Here is a 25,814-nt window from a genome sequence, read left to right on the forward strand (position 1 = left end):
GATGAATTGAATGGCAATCTGTAAAAGTGTATGTGATGGGGAACACCTGCTGTGAGTGTTTAAGATGTTACTGGAGCCTGCACTGTTTCTTCTACTAAAGATTAAGATAAACTACCTCTGTGGAAACAGTTACGTAGGAAGTGAGTCACTAATCAGTTGACTGCTTGACTGCTTCCTCAAAATTCAGTCTAAATGTGTCCGGACAAGCTTTCCTGTTGGGGTCTGCATTGCCTCCATCTACACCTGACATTCCAGCTGTGGGAGCAGCCTGAGATGAGGGTGGGTGGGTGGGTGGGACCATGATCTGCAAACAAAGTTCTTTTATTGCTTGTCAGCTGCTTTGTAGCTGTCGGAACTGAATGCTGTACTGTGGGTGCTTAACAAATGTTTTTGCGTGGACTTTTCTGCCCTTTCCGCCACCTTGTGTCATGCATAATGTGAACTATAAATATAAATACAGGTAGTCCTCAACTTATGACCACAATTGAACGCGGAATTTCCATTGCTAAGTGAAACGGTTGTTAAACGGGCTTTGTCCCATTTTACGATCTTTCATGACACGTTAAGTGGATCACTGCCATTGTTAAGTGAATAACACGGTTGTTAAGTGAATCTGGCTTCCCCACTGACTTTGCTTGTCAAAAGGTGATCACGTCGCCCCAGGACATTGCAACCGTCATAAATAAGAGCCGCCAAGCGTCCAAATTTTGACCATGGGGAAGGCTGCAATGATTAAGCGTGAAAAGCAGTCATAAGTCTTCTTTTTTTCAGTGCCATTGTAACTTTGAACGGTCATTAAACAAATGGTTGTTAAGTCAAGGACTACCTGTACTTTATAAAATGTGTATGCTGATCAGTTCCCAGCAACCTGGGTGGTTTATAGTTATTAAAACATTTTAAAACAAAGAACAATACAGGAACAACAAAAAACAAAAGGATAGTGGCAGAAAACAAGGGAACAGAAAGGAAGGGGGGGTGTCAGTCGTTCTCTCCAAAGGTCTGGACCAGGGGTAGGCAACCTTGGCTCTTTTATGACTCGTGGACTTCAACTCCCAGAATTCCTGAGCCAGCCACGCTGAGGGTAAAGGGAGAGGTTTCCAAGCTGAGCCATGCTGGCTCAGGAATTCTGGGAGTTGAAGTCCACGAGTCATAAAAGAGCTAACGTTGCCTACCCCTGGTCTGGACAAAAAAACCAAGTTTTTGAGCCCTTTGGAAACACTAGAGGTGTGGGAACCATTCGAACCGGGGAGGGGGAGAACCTTATTCTAGACGGCAGGCACTGCTACAGAGAAGGTGGGCTTCTGGGGTCCAGGCAGATGGCATTGCTTAACTGATGGGATGTGGAGTGCACCAACCCTGCCATATCAAACTAGTCAAGCAGATACTGTGTACTTTTATTGTAATAAATAGGGGTTCCCCCCCCAAAGTGATCATTTTTGTTAAAAAAAAGTGTTGATCACAGTAACTACAGGTCCCATATCAGACTGTAACTTCAACAGGAAAGGTAGACAGGCAAGAATAATATATTGTACAAATACTAAATTACATTTTCTAAAAAGTGATTGATGGTTGGATGTGTTTTCCCATTCCACATGAGTAATTTTCAAGGTGGAGGAATCTGAAAAAAAAATGATCTAAACACCCCCCTCCCCAGTCTTATCAGAGATGCTGTGATACTCCTGTTGATTACCTGGACTAATTTAAGGAGAATTAACTTTAAGGAGAGAGAATATTTGTATAGCAGCATAGGGCTTAATTGACAACATAAGATCTGGATACACTGCATTGTGAATGTGAAGGCTTATAAAATAGATCTTGTAGGTTTGTTTGCATATTCCTCTTAGGGCTGTTTTCAAGGAGTTAAATGTTTCCCAAAGTGTGGCAACCTGCCTTTTTAACCCTATATATATTTTCTGCTGAATCAAATTCACACACATTGTCAAATTTGGAGGACAAATTAGTGTATTTCCTTTAACTATCTTAGCTGTAAATTGTGATACCAACAATGGCTTTACAAATGCACAGGTATAGTATAGGGGGTACCTTGCTCAACAGTAGTAACTGTGAGAGGGATCTTGGAGTCCTAGTGGACAATCACCTAAATATGAGCCAGCAGTGTGCTGCAGCTGCCAAAAAAGCCAACACAGTGCTGGGCTGCATTAACAGAGGGATAGAATCAAGATCACGTGAAGTGTTAATACCACTTTACAATGCCTTGGTAAGGCCACACTTGGAATACTGCATCCAGTTTTAGTCACCATGATGTAAAAAAGATGTTGAGACTCTAGAAAGAGTACAGAGAACAGGGTATGTCTAGTTTAATGAAGAGAAGGACAAGTGGTGACATGATAGCAGTGTTCCAATATCTCAGGGGCTGCCACAAAGAAGAGGGAGTCAAGCTATTCTCCAAAGTGCCTGAAAGCAGGACAAGAAGCAACAGATGGAAACTAATCAAGGAGAGAAGCAACCTAGAATTAAGGAGAAATTTTCTGACAGAACAATTAATCAGTGGAACAACCTGCCTCCAGAAGCTGTGAAGGCTCCAATACTGGAAATTTTTAAGAAGAGACTGGACAGCCATTTGTCTGAAATGGTATAGGGCAGTGATGGCGAATCTTTTAGAGACCGAGTGCCCAAACTGCAACCCAAAACCCACTTATGCATTGTTGGGTGCCGGGTGGGTTTGGCCCATTGGCTGGGTGTGGCCCATTGAGTGGGCGTGGCTGTGGTGGTAACAGCAGACTGGGTGGGACTAAAAAGTTCAATCAATCAATTCCAACTTTGCAAGATCTTTTTTTTTCCCCGCGAGAAGTTAAATTGACTGATTGATTGAACCTTTTTTTTTTTGCACACGGCGGCGGAGGCCTAAAGTGAAAAGGTTTTATAAAACCCATCTGAAGGCCTAGGACTGGGGTGGCGTTGTGCGTGCCCACAGAGAGAGCTCTGAGTGCTGCCTCTGGCACCTGTGCCATAGGTTCGCCATGACTGATATAGGGCAGGGCTTTTCAACCTTTTCACCCATTGTACCACTTTTAGGATATGGCAACATCCAAGTACCACCAGTCGCCTAGCAAGGTGTCAAAAACTTGATGACCAAAAAAAAAAAAAAAAGGAAAAAAATGATAAAGTACAGATAGTCCTCAACTTACAACAGTTCGCTTAGTGACTGTTCGAAGTTACAATGGCACTGAAAAAAGTGCCCCTTAAGCCATAGCCAAGCACCCGGCGGCGCTCTTTCTCCTGTCCAAGGTTTTCATTGTTGTTTTCATTGTTGTTCAATCCACTGTTGAGGATTGGCAGCAAGGGTGGGGTGGGGAGGTGTTTGGTTTTTATTCCCCCCGTCTGCTGGGTGGTTGCAGCTGGTTTTGGTCACTTCACATGACCCTGGGACACTGTGACCGTCATAAATATGAATCAGTTGCCAAGCATCTGAATGTAAATCACAAGACACTGGAGGTGCTGCAACATTCCATTTGATCGGCGGTTCTTCAGGGCTCAGCAGAAGCGGCAGGATCAGCGCCGAGCTCCAGCTGGAGCCTGGCGCTGATCCTGGCGCTTCCACTGAGCCATGACAGCCCTGCAGCTCCAGCCATCTCTCGCTCAGGCTTGTGCGGTGCTGCCACCGGTTCAGCTCATTCCCCTCCCCCGCTACCACTTTTCTAGGATGGTCGCATACCACCTGACAGGTGCCAATGTACCACAGGTGGTACCCGTACCACTGGTTGAAAAGCCCTGATATAGGGTCTCTTCCAACTCTATTATTGTTATTGTTAAGTTAAAGATACACAAAATATCTCCATCTGATATGACTCCCTAAACATTCCCTTGAGTTCCTTTAATTCATGCTTCTCATTTATATGTGTATGCTGCATATGGAGGGAGTATATAGAATATGGGAAGACCACTCATGTAGAGCAGTTTTTGCATCTTGCTGTCTGGGAATTTTTGAGTGTAAAACTACCACATTGGAAAAGATGGGTCTATTGTGAAACGTGCTAATTTAATATCAGAATACATTTTAAATACAGTTGCTGGAATGTGGTTTTGTGGTTTCTGCTTAAGAATTCAGATGAAAGCAATTTGATGGATGAAATTTTGCCAGTAAACCTTCAGCCTCCCAAATTCCGAAGAGAATTGCTGGGTGGAATATAGCATTGCAAAACTACAGCCTGTTGGGTATAGTGGTTAAGGTGCCAGCCTAGAAACCACAAGACTGTTGAATTCTAGTCTGCCTTAGGCATAAAAGCCAGCTAGGTGACTTTGGCCCAGTAACTCTCCTTCTGTTCAACCCATCTTACAGGGTTGTTGTCAGTGGTGGGATTCAAATATGTGAACAACTGGTTCTCTGTGTGGATGATGCTTCCGGAAGTCCATTCTGGGCCTGGGCAACAAAAAAATTAGCTACCGGTTCTGCAGAACTGGTGTGAACTGGCTGAATCCCATCACTGGTTGTTGTGGGGAAAACAGTAGGAAGAAATATTAGGTATATTCACCAACTTAAGTTACAATAAAAATGATAAAAGTTGATTCTTGTGATCAATTTTTTTCCCCGAAGTGAGCTCAACTGTTGCTTCCTATCTTTGCCAGAATAGGTTATCTCATTGTTGGTCCATTCTTTGGAAAGTTTCATTCCCATTTTCATTTCAACTCCAAGAGTTCCAACTTTTCTACAAGGCGTACAGCCAAGTTTCATTTTGCAAACACAGAGCCATTCATTTTTCAAGCAAAAATCATTTTTTGATCATACAGTAATGGCCAAAATTGTGGAAACCTTTTGGGGAAAGTGTACAGTAGAAATACCACCTTTGGTTAAGTTTCCACCCATTTTTCTTCTAATTTCTTTATAACTGTAGCCTTGTTCACTTAATAATACTATTTTACATCACTTTCTGGGAAAACAGTCAACTCTTTGCACCATTACTTTAATTTTATTACGTTTTACAAGCTCGCTAAATGAAAGAACACAAAAAAACCCAACCAACTGGATAGCGATCACATAACACACTGACAAATGTCCTCAGCTTCAACACATGACATCAATCACTGAATCCTACTGTGATCCGATTGGCTCATTGCCAAAACAAGATGACACCTGATTGGCTCTCTAAACACTCATGCTCATTGGCTACAATCAGATGAAGAAAAGCTACCCGATATCAACCTAAGCAAGTTGTGCTTCCTTTCTCTGGTTATTTGGCTATAACCTTTCATAGAATACAGTACAGATAATTGAACAAACTTTGTTGCATTACATACTTGATTAAATTATCTTTCCATTGATATATAATTTTATGGTACTGCTCCCAAAAAAAAAAAGTGGTGTTATTAGCCATCAAACCTCAAAAATACACTTTTCCCAAAAGGTTTCCACAATTTTGGCCACTACTGTACTCTAGTGGCAAAGTACCATTTCAACACGAGGGAGAAGCCGGCGACCCAACGGCAGTCTAAAAATCGAAGCAGGGTTGGCTCTTCTTTTGTCTTCCCGCAAACCAAACCAAGAGACTGCGATCGAATTGCACACGATCGCAGGGAGACTCGGGTCCTCTCCCCCTAGTGCCCGGGAAGCGAGGAGCGCCCGCCTCGCCGCTCTTCTCCGCAGGGCCGCCAGGGGTCTCCGGCTGCTGCGCTAGCCCGGCGGAGGCCGCCTCTTGCGCGGAGAAGCCTTTCCGTGGCGCAGCTTCCTGTGCCTGACTCGGCTCTCAACCAGGCGAGGATTGGTTGAGCCGGCCCGGAGCTCAGCCTTGCCTTGGGAAGTCCAGCCTCGGCGGCCAGGCAGTAACCCTTGTGCGGCCGCCGCCACTGCCGCCTCCTCCTCCTCCTCCTCCTCCTCCGATTGTGCCCGATCTGGTGCTGCAGCGCCCAGGTTTGCTCTGGGCGCCGGTGCTTCCCCTCCGCCGGGCGCGCGGGTGCTCCGGGCGCCGCTCTCTGCTGGCGATCCACCCTGCAGCAGCCCGATCCTGGTGAGTAACCGGAACGTGGGAAACTGAGCTGGGCCTCTCTCGCGCGGTCATCGGGCTGAAAAGCTGCTCGGCAGTCGGTCTCTGTCCCACTTGATTCTTTTCCTGGGATCGCCGGAGGGAAAGCGGGACAGAGCGTCGCAAGATCCTCCGCGCTTTCGCCTATGCTCCGACTGGGCTGGTGGCTGCTGTCTGCAGATCTAGGCCGCTATTGTTTTCTTGTGGGCTGATTGTTGCCCGCGGGATTAAACATCTCGGCACAAAGGAGATCCTGCTGTTTCTCTTCCGGATCAGTGGATTTCCCTCCCTCCCCGACAGGTCAGTGTAAAGCGTTTTATCTTGACCAATGCAAGGGAAAAAAATAATAACTTTTGCGCTTTCCTTGTTAGCAACAGCCCCGTAAGGTAGGCCTGCCCGCCCGATCCGGGCTGTAAAAATCCCGATGTCTACTATATGGTAGCAAAGGACTTGTTTTTTTCTTTCTGCAGTTCTTTCATTGCCGATCTAGGTAACATTGTAGCTATAAACGATTTAAGAAGCAAACAAAATTTTTAAAAAGAAGAGAACAATCCGGAGTGCATTCTTCCTTATTGCAATCAGAATCTAAAGAAGTGAGAACCGGCACAATAGGCAGGAATCATTTAAATCAGTGTTTCTCAACCTTGACAATTTTAAGGCATGTGGACTTCAACTCCCAGAATTCCACAGCCAGCATTGCTGGCTGTGGAATTCTGGGAGTTGAAGTCCACATGCCTTAAAATTGTCAAGGTTGAGAAACACTGATTTAAATCATTTTTGATCATTTATCAAACGTAGCAACTTGAAAAATGTATGGGCTTCAACTCCCAGAATTCCCCTGCCAGCATGTTGAAAAGTACTGTTTTAGATGAAAAAATGCAGCCAACCAGACCACTCCACTCACTTGTGTCTATTTTCAAAGTTAGGTAATGAAACATTTGCAGGAAGAAAACAAAGCTCATCAAACACTGACCCCCAATATTTTAACCCTGAGTTACCCTTTGCAGCTAAAAGTCACTTCCTGTATATTCTCCATTATCTATCATTTGCAGTTTTCCAGAGATAGATACGTAGATAGGTAGATATAGGAAGGCAGGTAGGTAGGTTGATAGATAAGGTGATAGACACACAAACATATACATATGCACGCTCTGTGTATCTATATCTTTATTCATGTATCTATTCACCCACACACACACTGTCTATATCTATATTTATATCTATTAAATTTCAGTAATGAGCCTCAAAAACTGCTTACCACAAAATAGCCAAACGCTTTTAGCCTGGTGCAGTGCTTCTTAAACATTTTTTCTTTCAGGACACCTTCCCCCTTTTAAAAATTATGGAGGACCTCTAAAAAGTTTTGTGTGTCTGTGTTATATGTATCAATATAAAAGAGCACGGTGGCTTGCATGGTTAGGACGCTGGATTGGAGGCTAGCAAACCATGTTCAAGAACCAAGTGCTATCATGGGGCGGAGTGAGCTCCCATCCTTCGCTCCAGCTCCAGCTGGGAACATGAAAGGAGCCCCCAATTGGGCGTCTCCTAGGCGACGGTGATGTCACCCGCTAATCCTTTCGCCCGGAAGCGCCTCTGTGCTTCTGACACAAGTGCAATGCGATGTATCAATATTTATCATATTAAAAATTGATGCATTCGCTGCCACTATCATTTCTGATAATTGTCGGATGGAATTTTAATATTGTATTATTTTTTTCATAATTATGATTTTGTATGCCCCTGTGAGGGTCTTTGGGGACCCTCAGGGATCCTACTTTAAGAAACACTTGACCTATTATTTTTCCAAGCTCAGCCCAGCCCAGCCTCTGTGATTATTTTATAATTCAGCACATCACACAAATCCACAAAATTGGACAACTTGAATAAACCATAGTTACGCCAGTGGGATTCTTAAGGCCCACATCCAAACTCTAAACTTTAAATCATGGCTTAAAAGTAGGAGCTACAGTAGTTCCTAAGTAGCATGAGAAGGATATTGACACATTCCTGTAATTAAAGATAATCTTTTTTAAATAAAAAGTTCTCAATCTGCATAGTGGGGGAGGAAAAATACATTTCCAACAAGTCAGTGAGGGAAGCCAGATTTGCTTAATGATTGCATGATTCACTTAACGACTGCAGTGGTTCCTTAGCAAACATAAGAAAAAAGGATAAAATTGGCCATGACTCATTTAACAACCACCTTGCTTAGCAACAGAAATTCTGGTCCCAATTGTGTCATAGGTCGAGGACAACCTGTATCACCATATCTCCAGTTTATTCTCTGCTGCTAAGCCTGTGAAAAATTAGCCCCACTTGCTTGATAGGGGGTCTGCCTCTACTTGAAGCTAGTCAAACTGGTCACCGAAACTGGTCACTGGTGGCCCTTAGAGCCACTTTCTCCTTCTTCATGTTTTTCCCAGTCTCTTTGATATGAAACTTAGTAAAGCAATGTAATCTTCAAGGCCACACAGTGCCAATGTTTTTCCAACAACTGGCTGGTTAGGAATGTTATTAAAGCTGCCTCTACAAATATTGATAATTTCCTCCCCCCCCCCCAATATTCTAACCAGTTTTTGTATAGCGCAGGGGTAGGCAACCTTGGCTCTTTTATGACTCGTGGACTTCAACTCCCAGAATTCCTGAGCCAGCCATGCTGAGGGGAAAGGGAGAGGTTTCCAAGCTGAGCCATGCTGGCTCAGGAATTCTGGGAGTTGAAGTCCACGAGTCATAAAAGAGCCAAGGTTGCCCACCCCTAGTATAACGCAACCTCCAAGAGGCCAGGTGGAAGTCAAGAAGTTCCTGGTTTGAATTTCTTCTTGTGCCTGTCATGTGCCTGTCATGTGTCAGAGAGCGGCGCCCGGAGCACCCGAACATATTGTCAAAGCAAGAATATACAGTATTTGCAGCGTTGACAGTGCCATTCAAATGCCTTTTAGCAATCTACAAGTTTCCCCTCGCCCCGGCGCCATTAACAAAATAAAAATCTTTCCCTGTCATATTAGAAAGGGGATGTCGTTTGGCTCAGCAGTACTGTGCAGATGAGTACAGTGAAGAATCTTACTGCAGAGAGTCCTTGACATGACCATAATTGTAGCCCAGAATTACAGTTGTATGTTGTGACGGCCATTGAATGGGTCATTATGTGACCATGCTCAATTTCATGACCTTTTTACAGTGATGAACATCACAGCCATTAAATGAACAAAGCAGTTGTTAAACGAACCCACCATATCCCAAAGGCATTTCTGGCTGGAAACCAGAAGTAAACATCAGTTTCTGGCAAAATCCACTGAAAATGACATATGACACCTACAAGCGGCCGTAAATGTGGGCCAGTTGCCAAGTGCTCAAAATGCGATCATGTGACCTGGGGGTAGGTTTTGGGACTTCGAAACTGGGTTGTAAGTAGCTCTGGGGAGATCTGTCATAACTTCAAAAAGTCGCTAAGCAACTGGTCATAAGGTGGGGACTCCCTGTAATGTTGCTAATTTTCATGTGGATTCTATTTCCGTCCAGTCTTTGAAAAGATGGTGAATGAGGAAGAGGAGAATACTCCCAAGCAGGTTGGCCCTAAGCCAGCAGAGCCACATGGGATACTGTCTGAAAGCTGCCAGAGTCATGCGTCTCCAGACGTTGAATCGGAAGGAGGTGAAACCACCGAGGTGGAACCGAGAAGCTTGAAGCGCGACCTGGAGAGCAACTCTCTTGCCATCAATGGCGATGTTTCTGACGCCGAGAGGATTTGTCCGTCACAGACACAGTATATTTGCCCTGTTTGCGGGGAATGTTTTAATGGGAGTTCCTGCCTTGTGGAGCATCAGAGGCTTCACAAAGAGGAGAAGCCACACCCCTGCCCTGTCTGTGGAAAAGGTTACAACCAGGAAGCTGACTTGGTGGCTCATATGCAGAGTCACACTGATGAGAAGCCATTTTCTTGTCTCGAGTGTGGGAGGAGCTTCCTTTTCAGCTCAGACCTGGTGGCCCATCAAAAGGTCCATACTGGGGAGAAACCTTACATCTGTCTGGAGTGTGGGAAAGGCTTCTCCCAGAGTTCCCAGCTGATGTCCCACCGGAGAGTCCATACCGGGGAGAAGCCCTATGAGTGCATTATCTGTGAGAAGAGCTTCCGGTCCAACTACGACCTGGTCAACCATCAGAGGAGTCACACCGGAGAGAAACCTTACATATGCTCCGATTGTGGGAAAAGCTTTACTCGCAGCTCCCACCTCATTTCCCATCAGAGAGTCCACACTGGCGAAAGACCCTACCCTTGCGGGATCTGCGGGAAGCGTTTCCGGGACTGCTCCCATCTCATTCGGCACCAGAGGGTCCACACAGGTGAGAAACCGTACGAGTGCTCCATTTGTGGGAAGAGCTTCCGGGTCAATTATGACTTAGTCACCCATCAGAGGAACCACACTGGAGAAAAACCTTACGAGTGCCCTGATTGTGGGAAAGGCTTTAAGCGGAGTTCGCACCTGATCTGCCACCAGAGAGTCCACACGGGAGAAAGGCCGTATCCCTGCGGCATCTGCGGAAAAAGCTTCAGCTACAGCTCAGACCTTATCAAGCACCAGAGAATCCACACAGGGGAGAAGCCTTACGAATGTCACATCTGCGGGAAGAGCTTTCGGATCAACGCTGACCTGGTCACTCACCAGAGGATTCACACTGGAGAGAAACCTTACACCTGCTCTGATTGTGGGAAATGTTTTGCCCGGAGCTCGCGTCTTGTATCCCATCAGAGAGTCCATGTGAAGGACGGGACCCTGGGGATGTCTCTTTCTGAAACTGAGTCATCTCAGCCAGGAGCAGCTACCGTGTCCCCAGCTTCTGAGCATCCTTGGGCCAAGGAGGAAAAGCTGGGCCCAAGTGAGCCTCTAGCTTTGACCAGCCTGGGAACGTCTACTCAGTTTGTCCTTGGTGATGCTCCTCAGGCTGCCCACGTGAGTGAAATAAAGATGGAGTGCAGGAGCTGAGAGGCAAGCAGACTAGAGGGAAAACACTTACTTTCCAATAACAAAGTAGTGTAGAGAATCCGGAGCCTCTATTTTAATTAGCCTTCATGGAAAGTTTGCTTGATCAAACAAATCAACGCTGTCCATGATCTCTCCCCCCCCCCAATGTGCATCTTGAAGGATGAATGGGTTGATCCAAGGAAGAACGAAGTGTCTGCACCCGGAGCATGGTCTCACCAACCATATTTAAGTTAAAAGCCATTTTGACATGGGCTGGCTTTGCTTCCCCAAAGAAATTCTTGGAAATATACTTTGTTGAGAATTCTTGATTAAAAATATATAGCTTAGAGGTGGAAGGGGAACTATATAAAAATGGGTGTAATGTTGGAACCCCTTCAAAAACATATTTATTGGTGTAAGTTAAAACAAGCAAAAATGGCACTGCTATGTAAGGGTTGCCTTGAAATGACAACGGAGCAAGAAAAATATAACTGAAATTAGTGTTTATTGTAGGAAAGTGTTTTCTTTAAAATAACGCAAAGTAATCATTTTTTATCCATCATGCTTGTTTCTATAAAAAAAATTCCATACAACCTGGGGTTTATTTGCTCTGTTCCTCGCTGGAAAGCCATGACCTTTTAAGAATATAATGAATATAAATACACTCGCAGATATTTTTTTTGTTGTTTTAAACACGGTCTTCTGATTGACAGAAACAATGTTCTGTTGTTTATTGTCTTTTAACAATTTCTCTCCTACATTTGTGTGTGCAAATGTTTTAATAAAAATGCTATCGCTATAATAAAAATACTTTAGTTGGGTAGAATAAAGCTTTAAGTCATTAATAACATTATTTAATTTAATTTATAAGCCATGATCTTTTTTGTACAGGTTGACCACACACACAAAAAGAGGGATGCCCATAGGATATAAGGACAGTTTTGCTTATTTCTCCCTCTGATTTTTCATGACTTTTTCCCTCAGTTTTTCAACTAGGCCAGGGATAGGCAACCTTGGCTCTTTTATGACTCGTGGACTTCAACTCCCAGAATTCCTGAGCCAGCCATGCTGGCTCAGGAATTCTGGGAGTTGAAGTCCACGAGTCATAAAAGCCAAGGTTGCCTACCCCTGAACTAGGCCCATCACTGTATCTGTCAAGGAGAGGGAATTCTGGTGGGTTTTCTGTAGTAGAGCAGTGAAGGCACCTCTTTGGTTCTTATCTCAAGGTGCATTTAAATAGAAGTTGAGGAATTTCAATCTAGCTAACCAAAACATAAAGTATGACGCAAGAGTTTTGTTGTGTCTATGTGTCCAAAATGTTTATGCTCTTCCCTGGTGGTTCACTGATCACTTCTTGTTTACTGTACTCCTGCTATGCATTAATATATTTTTTCTTTTTTTCTTTTTTGCTTGAAATCACAAACATTCACTGACAGTTCTTCCTGAAGGGAAGATGGGGTGCTGGTAACAGATTTAGTCAACTTTGGTGCAGTCATATCTGGGCTTGATTGTGAGTAAGTGTGCTTGGGACTATCCTTATACATTATGCTTATATTTTGATAGCAGCTAACAAATTGATTGTGCAAACTGTCAGTTGTTCCATCCGTAGGTCCCACCCTATAGCCATAGTCCGTGAGAAATTGCATGCAGACCAGCAAGCAAGGCCGATAAATGGAGTTCTTTATTTATGCCTACAGGTGTTTTTTTTTAAGTCAGAGGAAGAGGCTCTGAATATTGTCCTTGTCTATGGTGCACACTTCTCTCTATTTAATAATTTGTTGATTAAGCCATAGGACACAGGTTCACACATTGTGCAGTCTTAAACTGTGGTTCACAAACCACAATAAGAGTCCTGGTGGCGCAGTGGTTAGAATGCAGTACTGCAGGCTACTTCTGCTGACTGCCAGTTGGTTAGCTCAGCCTTCCATCCTTCCAAGGTCAGTAAAATGAGGACCCACATTGTTGGGGACAATATGCTGACTCCGTAAAACCACTTAGAGAGGGCTGTAAAGCACTGTGAAGTGGTATATAAGTCTAAGTGCTATTACTAATAGACGGTTTCACACAACTTTCTAAAATAACACCCTCTCTATTACTGGTTAAATAAAAAGCCAGCAAGTCAGCACTCTTCTTTGTTGTGCAAATGCCCAATTTCATAGCTAGTGGTTTTTGTGGTCTTGTTTATAGAGGGAGCCCTCAACTTATGACCATAATAGAGCCTGGAATTTCTGTTGTATGTCACGACAGTTATAAGTTGAGGCAACAATGTAGCTGACACGGTTTTTACGGCAGTCATTAAGTGAACACCTTAGTTGCTAAGTGAACCCATTGTCCACTGTGGACATTTTTTTCCAAAAATCTGAAGTAAATGTCAGTTTCCATCAAAAAAAATATTGTAAATTACTGTCCCATAAGCAAGGGATGCTGCAAATGACCATAACTGCAGCCGGTTGCTGAGTGCCAAAATGTGATCACGTGACTGGAGGTCATGTGGCCATTGGAACTTTGAATCCGATCTTAAATACGCTTTGGAGGGTCCATGATAACTTTGAATGGTTGCTAAGCAACTAGTCATGTCAAGGACTATCAATGTAACAAAAACACCACTAAAGATCAAGGGCAGAGGTGAGAATTTGAAGTAGGAAGAGAATGCTTGCCAATGTATAAGTCTTGGCAAAATCTGAGAAAGCTGGTGATAAAAGTTTGTTTTTTATATTTGATGAATGGCATCTTCCAGAATTTCCTGCCAGTAAAGATAATTGTGACTGGGGATTCTGACAGGCAGTTCAAAGCCTCTGAAGAGAACCTTGTTGGAAAATGCTGCCCCATTGCAGTAGAACGGCACCACCTTAGTCGTAATGTTTTCAGCTACTACTGCCCAAAGTACTAGACTACCAATGATGGATTTGTCCATGTCAGACTGAAGAAACAACTAATTTGAAAATGTATGTCTCTTTCAGCTAATATAAAAAGTTGATCTTAACCACTATAATAGAAGATATTCTGGGTTAAAGTTTGGCCATGTTATACAGAAAATGTACAGTTGATAAAAATGTTTCCCTTCTGCTGGATGATACATCTTTCACATAGCTTTAAATCTTGGATTTAGATGACAATCTGCACAGTTGACTACATATCCCAAAGGTGTTTTTTCCAAAAGGCAACTGGACTTTCTTGGTTTTTCCTTGAAGATGTTTCGCTTCTCATCAGGAAGCTTCTTCAGTTCTAACTGAAGCACCTTTGGAACAAAATTCTGTCTTATTTTCACAGAAAACAGTTATAAAATTAAAATATAGAAGATATACATACCAAACAATTGAACAGTAACACCAGTGCATAATATAATCTCTTATTCTAAATAAAATACACAACCTATAAGTGTGTCATAATAAACAGTTCCGCAAATGCTACTCATCTCTTTTTTTAACATAAGCTGGCTTGTGTTCTCCATATTTTCTTTAAAAATAAAGATTAAGTTCAAATGGCAGTAGCTAAATTTAAAAGTGCAACATGAGAATCATGCGTAGCTTAAAATAATGGACAATCTCCTGTTTATTTTATTTGTATTGATTTATATGTAGGAATGGTGCAGAACTGATTTTTGCTAACAAATCACAGACACATTGGCTGGATTTATACATTAACTTTTACCTAAAAACGGGGAATTTGAAGCCTTCCAATTAATGACGGTTTCCATAGTCGGTCCCAACCAGCAGGACCAGTGGTAAGTAATGCTGGGATTATACTTCAGCAACATCTGAAAGTCAGATTTCTTCACTCCTGCACTGAAACATCATACAATGTTGCTTGGGCTTTGAATTAGATGCAAACTAGGCAACTACAGAATATTGACAGAGCTTAGTTAAAACTGTGGTTTAGCACAATGTATGAACTCAACTTTTACTAGTTTAAATATAAAAAATAGGCTTGCTGCTAGCCATAACGATAAAACTGTCAACTTCACAAAGAGTAGAGATTTTCCCTCGGAAAACGTACTATTGTATAGAAGAATCTGATGTTGGCTTAATCAGAATTTTCTGTAATTTGGCCAGCTGTACTGAATGGAAGAAGCATTGGGACGGGTAGGGAAAATCTTAACTTTTGTCTACATAAGCTTTTTCTTAAACTTTCTTTTTAATATGTTTTATTGATCAAGTTTGTTTATATCTCATGTTTACTGTTCTTTTGTCTGTATTCCTATAGACTTGGGGTTTTTTTTTTCAGTTTAAGTTGACTATATTCCAGTTTCTTATGGTAGCCAATAAAGTTTGTTTGAAATTTATTTTGAGTGCTTGTCTTTTATCTGGAAACTACAAGCTGAACAGAAAAGGGAAAAGGCTTTCCCAGCATAGATTAAACTGGTTTACAGTGGCATTCCTCAAGACTCTCTTTCTATAGAAGACTGTTCCTTCATTGGTCGAGTGCTCATGAATGGGTCTACATCAACCTGGATGGAAACATTGAACTGATGGACACATGCTTCTGTCCTGGGGCTTGTGCTATTCAACATTTTTATTAATATGAATGAGGACATTGGGGAGAGATTTACAAGGTTTGCACATGATATACAGTAGGTCCAACTAATTTTTTAGATCAGAGTTGTCTAACCCTGGCAACTTTAAGACTTGTGGAATTGAAGAATTAAAGTCCACAAGTCGTAAGTCCACAAGTTGCCAAGATTGGACAACCCTGCTTTAGATGAAGAAGATTCAAAAAGCTAGATAGACATAAACAATGGACCGAAATAGATACTTGAGAATTTAGGAGGGGAGAAACATAGAGTTCTGCAGACCGAACAGGAGAAATGTAAGGCCCATGTATAGGATGGGAGACAGCTGGCTTGGCAGGAGTCCATGTGAAAGGAATCCAAGTGACTTTATTGGCCACAAATTCAACATGAATCTGCAATGCAACTGTTAAAATGGGCAGATGTTTTTCTGGGATGCGTTAATAGGAACACAGCTCCAGATTACAGCAAGTCATTCTACTCTGCCCCGTCCAGACTCCATTTTGTATATAATGTCTAGTTCTGGGCACTACACTATAGAGAGAGATAAATTAGAGCAAGTTCAGAAAAGATTTATCTAGGTGACATATAGTCTGGCTATGTGGAACTCTAAAGCAGTGTTTCTTAACCTTGGCGGCTTAAAGATGTGTGGACTTCAACTACCAGATTGCCTCAGGCAGCTTACTGACTGGGGAATTCTGGGAGTTGAAGTCTGCAGATCTTTAAGTTGCCAAGGTTGAGAAACACTGCTCTACAGGACGGGTCTTCAAACTTTTATGACTTGTGGACTTCAACTCCCAGAATTCCTTAGCCAGGCATGCTGGCTGAGGAATTCTGGGAGTTGAAGTCCACAAGTCATAAAAGGGCCAAGTTTGAAGACCCCTGGCCCTACAGTATCTCGGTATGTTTAGCTGCAGAAATAGTGACTGTGGTGGGAGGAGTCTGTGCCTACTACAGATACAGGTACTGCTCAACTTACAACTATTTGTTTAGCAATTGTTCACAGTTACAATGTCACGTAATCAAAATTTGGGTGCTAGGTAACTGGCAAGTATTTATAACAGTTGCAGCATCCTGGGGTCATGTGATCACCATTTCCGATCTTCCCAGCTGGTTTCCAACAAGCAAAGTCAAGGAAAGCTGGATTTCACAACATGAGTCATTTAACAACCATGGCAAAAAAGACTGTAAAATCAGGCACAACTCATTTAACCAGCACCTTAATAAGCAACAGAAATCCTGGTCCCAACTGTGGTTTTAAGTTGAGGAGTACCTGCACATCAAAGTTCAGAATAAATTTTTAAGCGTATTTTGTCAATGGAGACTGAGAGATGATTGATAGATTATGTGCCATCAATTTCATGTCTTCTTTTAAGGACTACTTTTATAGATTTTATATGGGCAATCTGTCTCCAGTCTGGACCTTCAGCTTGTCTAAAGATGCACACATTGCCATTGTAAGAGAAAAAAAACCAACCTTTTTTTATAACTCTGCAATCCTTTAACTCAGGGTAGAGTTGGCGCGACTGGATGGAGCTGAGCATTTAGTGGCCGGATCCCCTGCCTGATGCTTATATGCAGAGTTTGTAGCAGATATTTTTTCCTTTGTGCCCAAAGAGAGAGAAAAACCTTCAGAGTGGGAGATGAATGTCTTCACCACTAGGCCACCACGCTGCTCTGCTACATTAGCAAATCTATTTGGAGTAATATTACCGATAATTATGTCCACACAGCATACAGGTGGCAATTCATTCTCGGATTAGGATTAATTACAATTTACAGCTCTTTCCTGAAAACGAAAATGTGCTGTGCCTATAGTCTTGAGTTGGAGTAGGAGAAGTAGATTAACTTTGCCTCTCCTCCGAGTAACTTGCCCTCCTGTGTGTTCTGTGGACGACCTGATCTTGATTCAAAGCCAGGATCTCCTTCTAACACTGGAATGGGGAAATAAAATAATATAAATCTAAATTACTGTTGAATCTATTGATGGATGAGGGAAAGAGGTAGACAATTTACAAGGTCACTATATACAACAGTTTGAACGACTGTTGTTGTGAAAACAGTAAAAAGAAAAAAGTCACATGAAAAGTCTTGAAAATATTTGATTTTAAGGCTAAGCCTGGATGAAGGACATGGAGAAGGAGGAGGAGGAGATGCCCTTTTGCCAGATCTCTGGTAACCCTAGGCCTGGTTCATTCTTTGGTGCAAAAGGATGTTGTTACATTTTTCAGAAATCTGGTAACACCTTTTCTGATTACCAAATGTTATTAAAAGAAAACAGCTTTCACGATTCACATCTGTTGAAGTGTCAGCTCACAAAAGCTTCTGCCTTTTAGAAAAAGTTGTTGGTTAGAAAAGGGGTTACCAGGCTCCTGGCTTTTTACCACTGCACAAAAACACAGCTGTCCTCCTATACCAGTGGTGGCGAACCTATGGCACGGGTGCCAGAGGCGGCACTCAGAGCCCTCTCTGTGGGCACGCGTGCCGTCGTCCCAGTCCTAGGCCTTCAGCTGGGTTTTATAAAACCCTTTCGCTTTAGGCCACCGCCATGTGCAAAAAAAAGAGGTTCAATCAATCAGTCAATTTCAACTTCTCGGGAAAAAAAAAAGATCTTGCAAAGTTGGAATTGATTGATTGAACTTTTTAGTCCCACCCAGTCTGCTGTTACCACCGCAGCCACGCCCACCCAATGGGCCACACCCACCCAATGGGCCACACCNAAAAAAAAAAAGGTGCCGGAACTCACACGTGTCTTACAATCCGTCTTGCCTACCCTACAAGGTTCCATCCAAAAAAGGTGCCGGAACTCCGTTCTGGGCGTTCTATGACAAAAAAAGCCCTGGTTATACAATACAATCGTTAAAATTTGTATGGCTCAATGCAATTTGTGTCTATACTGCTTAGCCACAAATGTAGTGCTTTTTTCTGGTATTGGCAGACGTACTCTCCTGTAGCTTTAACAAGAAACAAATGCTCTTTTAATTTTTCCATTTATTGCTGCAAGAAAATGAAAAAAGAAAGAAAAAAGCAGCAAGTAATCCCCTTTTAAATAAGGAAGAGTATAATCCTAACATACAGATTAAATATGTTTGGCAAACATGCAACGTTTTGTAGAAGTTCTTAGAAGAATCAAAACTTCCTTTCATGGAGTTGTGCTATGTTTCCCCACCAGCTCTTCTGAGGGTAACTTTAGTCAGTTTGACACACAGCTTCAACATTTCCTTAATAATTACACTGATTATGGCTACAGTCTGGATTTCCTTAATGCTTTTTGTCATGGGGATAACAAACCTTTCTGAACATTCAAAGATGCATTATCTTGATGGGGCATTTTAGTTTTATACATAACAAACAAAACATTTCTGAACATGTGTCTTCCACATGCATTTTATAAAAGAAAAAGATTGCTGTAATATATATATATATATATATGTATGTATGTATGTATGTATGTATGTATGTATATTTTCATCGAAAGTCACCCTAACTGATCATATCATTCTGAGCCACCACATTATTTAAAGAATTTAACAACATTGCTCAGGGTTAAAGAGGGCACTGAAGGATAATTTCAGCAGATCAATGCAAGCCATGATTTGTTTTCTTTTGAGAAGCCTTCTTTCTTTCTCACTGCAGGCAAGAACTTGAGAAGCTGCTTCTGAAGAGGGAGATCGCTTGTTAATTAGATCCATTTGCAATAGCCGCCCAAATGTTCCCATCAAATTCCTGCCTGGAGGCATGTATTCATTTCACAGAGTTATCAAGAGTGATGGTGGTTGGGAGGAACAGACTCCAAAACCTGCAGAATCCAGCACATCTTCACAAGTTATTTCTTCAAAATCTCTGTTTGGCTCCTGTGCTGAAAAAGACATAAAAGAGTTTCAGAATTATATAGCGCTGTTGTATCTTTTTTTTTAAATGTTTTATTGAGCTCTTTATTTATATCCCCCTTTATTATTTTTACAAATGACTCAAGGTGGGGAACATATCTAACACACCTTCCTCCTCCTCCTATTTTCCCCACAACAATTTTGTGAGGTGGGCTGGGCTGAGAGTCTATGGCTGGCCCAAAGTTACCCAGCTGGCTTTCATGGCAAAGGTCGGATGAACTCACAGTCTCCTGCTTTCTAGCATGGAGCCTTAACCGTTACACCAGTGGTGACGAACCTATGGCACAGGTGCCAGAGGCGGCACTCGGAGCCCTCTCTGTGGGCACATGTGTCGTTGCCCCAGCCTTACCTCCCTCCACAACCCCCTCACCAGCAGCCCCCCTGGAGGAGAGTCGCCCCCGAGTGTGGCCCACGCGCAGCAGCACAGCCAAGGACATGGCAGCCAGGCAGCGTAGACAAGACTCTGCCCTCACACCCCATCATGCAGTTGATGCTGCAGGGCGTGGGCAGAGGATGTGACTGCCATGGGCTGCCTGGGCGGTCTGTGGTGGGCCCTGGAGGCGGTGAGTGGCCCTGCTGGCAGGCGGGGTGGGAGCGAGGCAGGGGATGGAGCGGGGGCGGGGCCAGTTTTTGGGCACTCGGTCTCTAAAAGGTTCACCATCACTGCGTTAGATCAAATTCACTGTGTCTCCAAGACAAAAAACTAGATGGTGGAGGTTTAGCTATCTGAAAGCCACATTGGGCTCTACCACTTGCCCATTTTCTTAGATTCTTTTAATTAAATAATAAAATAAAATAAAATAAAATCTCAGAAATTCTGTTCCTGTTTATTCAAGGAATCATTTGGGTGCACAGGATAAAAAACAGCAGCTGGATTAGTGTTCTCTGTTCTAACTTGCCCACTCCAATTTTTAGATATAGACATTTTAAGGAGAGCCCACTTAGCGTTTTCAGCAGTTGCTCCAATTCAGATATGCACCATTTTAATAGGACTTGACGAGTCCTACAGTCATGCCTAAATAATATACTGCATGAGAATAACACTTAAAAGAGCATTGTAAGTAGTCAAGTTGCCATTTAACTATTCAAAAGGAGGCTTCTAAGATATTTTGCCTCTCTATAGAATTAGACTTTGCAGGAATAGAGGGCAAGCAAAGACACTCAAATTACTGGTAGGACAATTTCTTCCCAGGCAGCCCCATTCTGCTTTAACCTTGTATTTGCCAACATAGGTCACTTTTGAAGGTAATTAGGCAAATTTTCTAGAGAATAATGCTATTATCAGCTCTGTGTATATTGCCTTTAATATTATAGGCAGTATGTCCCTATATATGAGATCTTGTAAAATACAAGCAAAAGAATGCATCTGTTGGTATATCAAACTGATATTTTGGAAATAAAAACTGGTTAGATGAGTTTTCAGCTTGAGCTAGCATACTATTTATTATAATAACACAGCAGAGATAAAGTACTGCATCCCCAAGTGTATCCTAAGACTTTCCTTCTCTTTTCCCCTGTGCATAATTTAAAGGGCCTTATCTAACTATTCTGGATTCTGCAAAATGGCCCCACAGTTGCGTTTGAAGTATATTAGTGTGAAAGTGTGTGAACGCTTCCTATTCCCCGTTATTGGTGACAACATCATCATTAGAAAATTCTATACCAAGCAATGTGGCCGCATAGGAGAGCATTCAAAGGAGGAAGGACAAGAAATACACAGGCGTCTCCAGCCAGTCAGAATCCCCAAATTATTAATCTGCATATGCATGCAGAAAAAACAATTTGGTTAGCTAATGAAAATTAGCAACAGGGATAGGACAACACTGATAAAGCAGAGCTGGTTTTTGTTAAAGACTGCTAGTGAGGATATATTCCAGTGATGGCGAACCTTTTAGAGACTGAGTGCCCAAATTGCAACCCAAAACCCACTTATGCATCGTCGAGTGCCCATTGGGTGGGTGTGGCCCATTGGGTGGGCGTGGCTGCGATGGTAACGGCAAACTGGGTGGGACTAAAATGTTCAATCAATTTCAATTTTGCAAGATCTTTTTTTTTTCCGCGAGAAGTTGAAGTTGACTGATTGAACCTTTTTTTTTTTTGCACACAGCGGCGGAGGCCTAAAGCGAAAAGGTTTTATAAAACCCAGCTGAAGGCCTAGGACTGGGGTGACGGCGCGCGTGCCCACAGAGAGGGCTCTGAGTGCCGCCTCTGGCACCCGTGCCATAGGTTCGCCACCACTGATATATTCTATGTTTAATACTTAACACTCTTAGCATCTCAGTTGCCACTCAAGTCAAAATTACAAGAAGATCTAGATTTGGCACCAATTTTTTTTTTTAGTACTGTCCAAAGAATCCTGGGGAATATAGCGCGTGTTGGAAATTCTCTTTAAAATTCCTTACCATATTCCTTGACTTGCATTGCTCAAGGTAAGAATTCCCCCCCCCAGGTTAAGATATAAAGTTACCTGATAGAACAATTACGGTATGGAGCTCAGTCTAGCAAAGCCGGTTTGTTCTTTTGTCTCCCTTTTTTCTCAAGTGAGATCTCCAAGCTTTGTGAAGTTGCTGGTGTCTAAGGAGTCTTGGATAGTGGCCAAAGCTTTTCCCACATGTAGTGCAGATGTGGGATACCTGCTTGGCATGGGACTTCAGATGCTGAGAGAGCTTAGAGCTGGAAATGAACATCTTCCCACACTCAGCACAGCCAAAGGGCTTTTCGCCTGTGTGAATTCTCTCGTGCATATTCCGGCTGGACAAATGGCTGAAACATTCACCACACTGGCGGCAAGCATGGGGTTTTTCCCCCGTGTGGGTTCGTTTGTGCCGATTGAGATTCGAGACGTAACGAAAGGCCTTCCCGCAGTAGAGGCAAGTGTAGGGCATCTCCCCCGTGTGGACTCTCAGATGTTTCACCAGGTCCGAATTCTGTGTGAAGTTTTTCCCACACTCGGGGCAATTATGTCCATTGGACACGTTCCCTTTGTGACACCTCTGGTGGCTAAGAAGACTGCGGTGCTGCCGGAAAGTTTGCCCACATTCGGAACACAGGAAGGGCTTCTCCCCCGTGTGAATCCGTTGGTGGGTGAGCAGGTTGGAGCGCTGAGCAAAGCATTTACCGCATTCGGAGCACAAGTGAGGCCTCACCCCTTCGTGGAGCTGCCTGTGTTTAAGAAGGTTTGAGCTCTGGCGGAAACACCTTCCGCACTGGGGACAGGGGTAGGGAGTCTCCCCCGTGTGGATCCTCAGGTGGATGGTCAGGCTCGACCGTTGAGCAAAGCTTCTCCCACACATGGGGCACTGGAAAGGTTTCTCGCCCGTGTGGGTCCTCTGGTGAGTTAACAAGTTTGGGCTCCGTCGAAAGTTTTTCCCACATTCAGGGCACTGGTAGTTGCTGGGGGCTGACTGAATCATGGGAAGGACACCAGCTTTAGTCACAGACTCACACTTTCCTGGTTCCCTTGCTTCATGGCTTGGGGCCTCCATGTTGGGCTGAAAATCAATCAGATGCAATGTGTAGAAGCAGTTCAGGGACCAACCTATAGCAAAAAAAAAAAGCTATCTGGAGTTAGTTTCTGTAGGTTTTTTGGGGTTTTTTTAGGAATGTTCTTAAAATGTCTTGGATTGAAGATTTGTAATGTTATTGTTCCTCTCTACGTGGCATTGCGAGACTACATATGACTATTGTGTACAATTCTGGGCACGTTTGCAGAATGCTGACGAGTTAAATGGTGTTCAGAGGAGGTAAAATGAAGATAGTACAGAATCTTGAGGACATTTGATAGAATTTAGTGTGTTCAGTCTGAAAATAAACACTGAGCAGAGATGTGATAGCCATGTTCCCATGCATAAAAGGAAGCTATAGGAACAATGGTCAAGAATTATTTTCCATGGCCACAGAAACTGGGGCTAGAAATAAGGGCTATAAGTTGCACTTCCCTAGATTTAATTTAAATAAAAGGAAAACATTTCTGTAGCAAGATCTGTACAAGAATGGAATTATCTGCCTAGGGCAGTTGTGTGTTTTGCATCTCTGTAGGCTTTCCAGAAGAGACTAGCTAGCCACCTCTAAAAGATTATTTAGTTGGCTTCTTCAATATTGCAGATATTGTCTAGAGATGATACTTGGTGTCCCTTCCAATTCTACAACTGTGTAATTTTATGAAAATGCAAAATTAATTTTATCCACTAATAAATATAGGTGGCTGGTACAGGCACACTTTTCTATAAACTGTCTTCAACCTGCACTGAAGAGAGAAAAAAAATCTAGACAGTCTGATTGCATTAAAAAAAAACCTGCAAAAAGTAATTCTGATTAAAAGTGCTACACTCATGTCTGAAAACTAGAAATTCCACAATGTAACCATCTACTGTTTTGAGTCTTCAGCTTTTAGTTTCAGTAAGCAATCCCAAGTTCTAACATTCTGAGAGAAATTCTGCATCCAAATTGGCTATAGCCTACAATAATTTACATAAGCTAAATATTGACTGATTCGTCAAGTGCCTATTACTGCCTGTCCATCCAAAGTCTATTCCCTTGGATCAGGGGTCTTCAAACTTGGCCCTTTTATGACTTGTGGACTTCAACTCCCAGAATTCCTCAGCTAGGCACGCTGGCTGAGGAATTCTGGGAGTTGAAATCCACAAGTCATAAAAGGGCCAAGTTTGAAGACCCCTGCCTTGGATTGTTTCAACCTTCAAAGCCTCAATTGCTGCTGTCTTCTTTTACAGAGGAGCCTAGTCCCATCTTCATTTTGGTTGCTTTGGTTTGCCTTCTTTCCAGCTCTGTAATATGTTTCTAAAATATAAGACAGAAGCCAGAACTGTACACAGAATTGCAAGCACATAGGTCAAGAGTCTTCAAACGTGGCCCTTTTATGACTTGTGGACTTCAACACCCAGAATTCCTCAGCCAGCATGCCTGGCTGAGGAATTCTGGGAGTTGAAGTCCACAAGTCATAAAAGGGCCAAGCCTGAAGACCCCTGACATAGGCGATCATATAATGTGAAAGTACTTTTTACTCGGGAAAGCAACTCTCTTTACATATATCAGAGAACTAGGGCCAGCTGCCTCCTTTCACTAAATTTATTTTCTACTCTAGTTTCAAGTCAAAAAATTCACTAAGACTGACATTATCTACTCCTGGCAAAGCACCTGTTCCCTTCCCCAGCTCAGTATAGAAACTGCAGCTGGAGGCGTCCCCAGCACACCAATAATTAAGATGAAATTGCACCTGCTTTGGGTTGCAAGCACAAAGCCCTCTTAAAGCAGCATTTCCCCATAGTGTGATATTCCCCAGATGTTTAGACTACAGCCCCGTTTATCTGTTGGCTAACAAAGATACAAACTGTACAGCCAACACATTCTCAGGTCCATAGAAAACATTCCTTGAAAGAGAAGTGAAAGACAAGAGACGGTGCCTTCCTGAAGAAGAAGGAGACTCAAAGTCATTGCAAGCAAACCTCAATTTGTCAGGAATTGCTCATTGATTAAACCTAGTTACATGGGAAAACAGACAAAACAGACAAACCCCCCCACACACATAGCTCTTTTAAAAAAAGCCACCATCCCTAATTCCCAGTTTCACTTCACTGTCATACACTACCTCAGGCACTTCACAAAACACCTGAACTGCTTTAATCCAGTATGGCTGCTTCTTGCTTGGAGTGTCCACCTAGGGCTCTTCTGAATGAGGCCCCTCCCTTTGGAGAGGTCAGTTATATAGGTGTCCTGCTTTGGGCGGGTCTCATTGGCTGTGGGGAATTTCTTGAGAAACCTTTTCTAGGAACTCTATTACTTAAAGGAAAAACTCTTAAAGAAAAGTCACAGAAATGTAAGATTCTAAAGCAGGGGTCTTCAAACTTGGCCCTTTTATGACTTGTGGACTTTAACTCCCAGAATTCCTCAGCCAGGTACACTGGCTGAGGAATTCTGGGAGTTGGAAGTCCACAAGTCAAAAGGGCCAAGTTTGAAGACCCGTTCTAAAGAAAATATCCTGAATAATTTGTTGTTGTTGTATTGGTTCTCTCTGGAGACTTTAAGCAGTGCAATATTGTGGGAGGATGATTAGAATGGGGAATGCAATTTAATTTGGCAAATTGTCTAGGTGTGAGCACCATGAAGCTTACTAAGAGGTGCAAGTTCTTCTACTCAGGAGGAAGCATTTTATATTATTTCATTGCTGGTGCTTTACAACCAGCAGGATAAAAAAACATAATAAAGGGGCAGATCAGTCATAGCAGGCAATCAACATAGGAGCTGCAAATACTAAAGCTACTAATTTATTAGTAGCTCCAAAAAGTTGCTGGTTCTCTTAATAGGCCTTGGGATTAGAAGGCCAAAAGGGATTTCAGAACATTGAGGTGGGACTGGAATGTGGTGTCTGCAACTTCTTTAAACAGCTGTGCCTTTTCCTGGCGTTGGGTGGAAATCTTTGATTTCTTTGGAGCTTCTTTAATGGGAGATAATGAGGCCTAGG

The 25,814-nt window shown here is 42.8% G+C and overlaps 1 protein-coding gene across 1 annotated transcript in view; it reads right to left on the bottom strand.

Moving 5' to 3' along the window:
- Positions 1 to 22,821, bottom strand: part of LOC107292849 (zinc finger protein 850-like) — a 75,498-nt gene extending 52,677 nt beyond the window's left edge. The window contains exon 1 of the mRNA XM_029285234.1: positions 21,986 to 22,821. Within this exon, the coding sequence (XP_029141067.1) occupies positions 21,986 to 22,821 (836 nt within the window). The remainder of the gene's footprint in view (positions 1 to 21,985) is intronic.
- Between the last annotated feature and the right edge of the window lie 2,993 nt (positions 22,822 to 25,814).

The sequence above is a fragment of the Protobothrops mucrosquamatus genome, unplaced genomic scaffold (assembly GCF_001527695.2).
Source record: "Protobothrops mucrosquamatus isolate PMUCROS unplaced genomic scaffold, P.Mucros_1.0 scaffold1440, whole genome shotgun sequence".
In the NCBI taxonomy this organism is placed as follows: Eukaryota; Metazoa; Chordata; class Lepidosauria; order Squamata; family Viperidae; genus Protobothrops; species Protobothrops mucrosquamatus.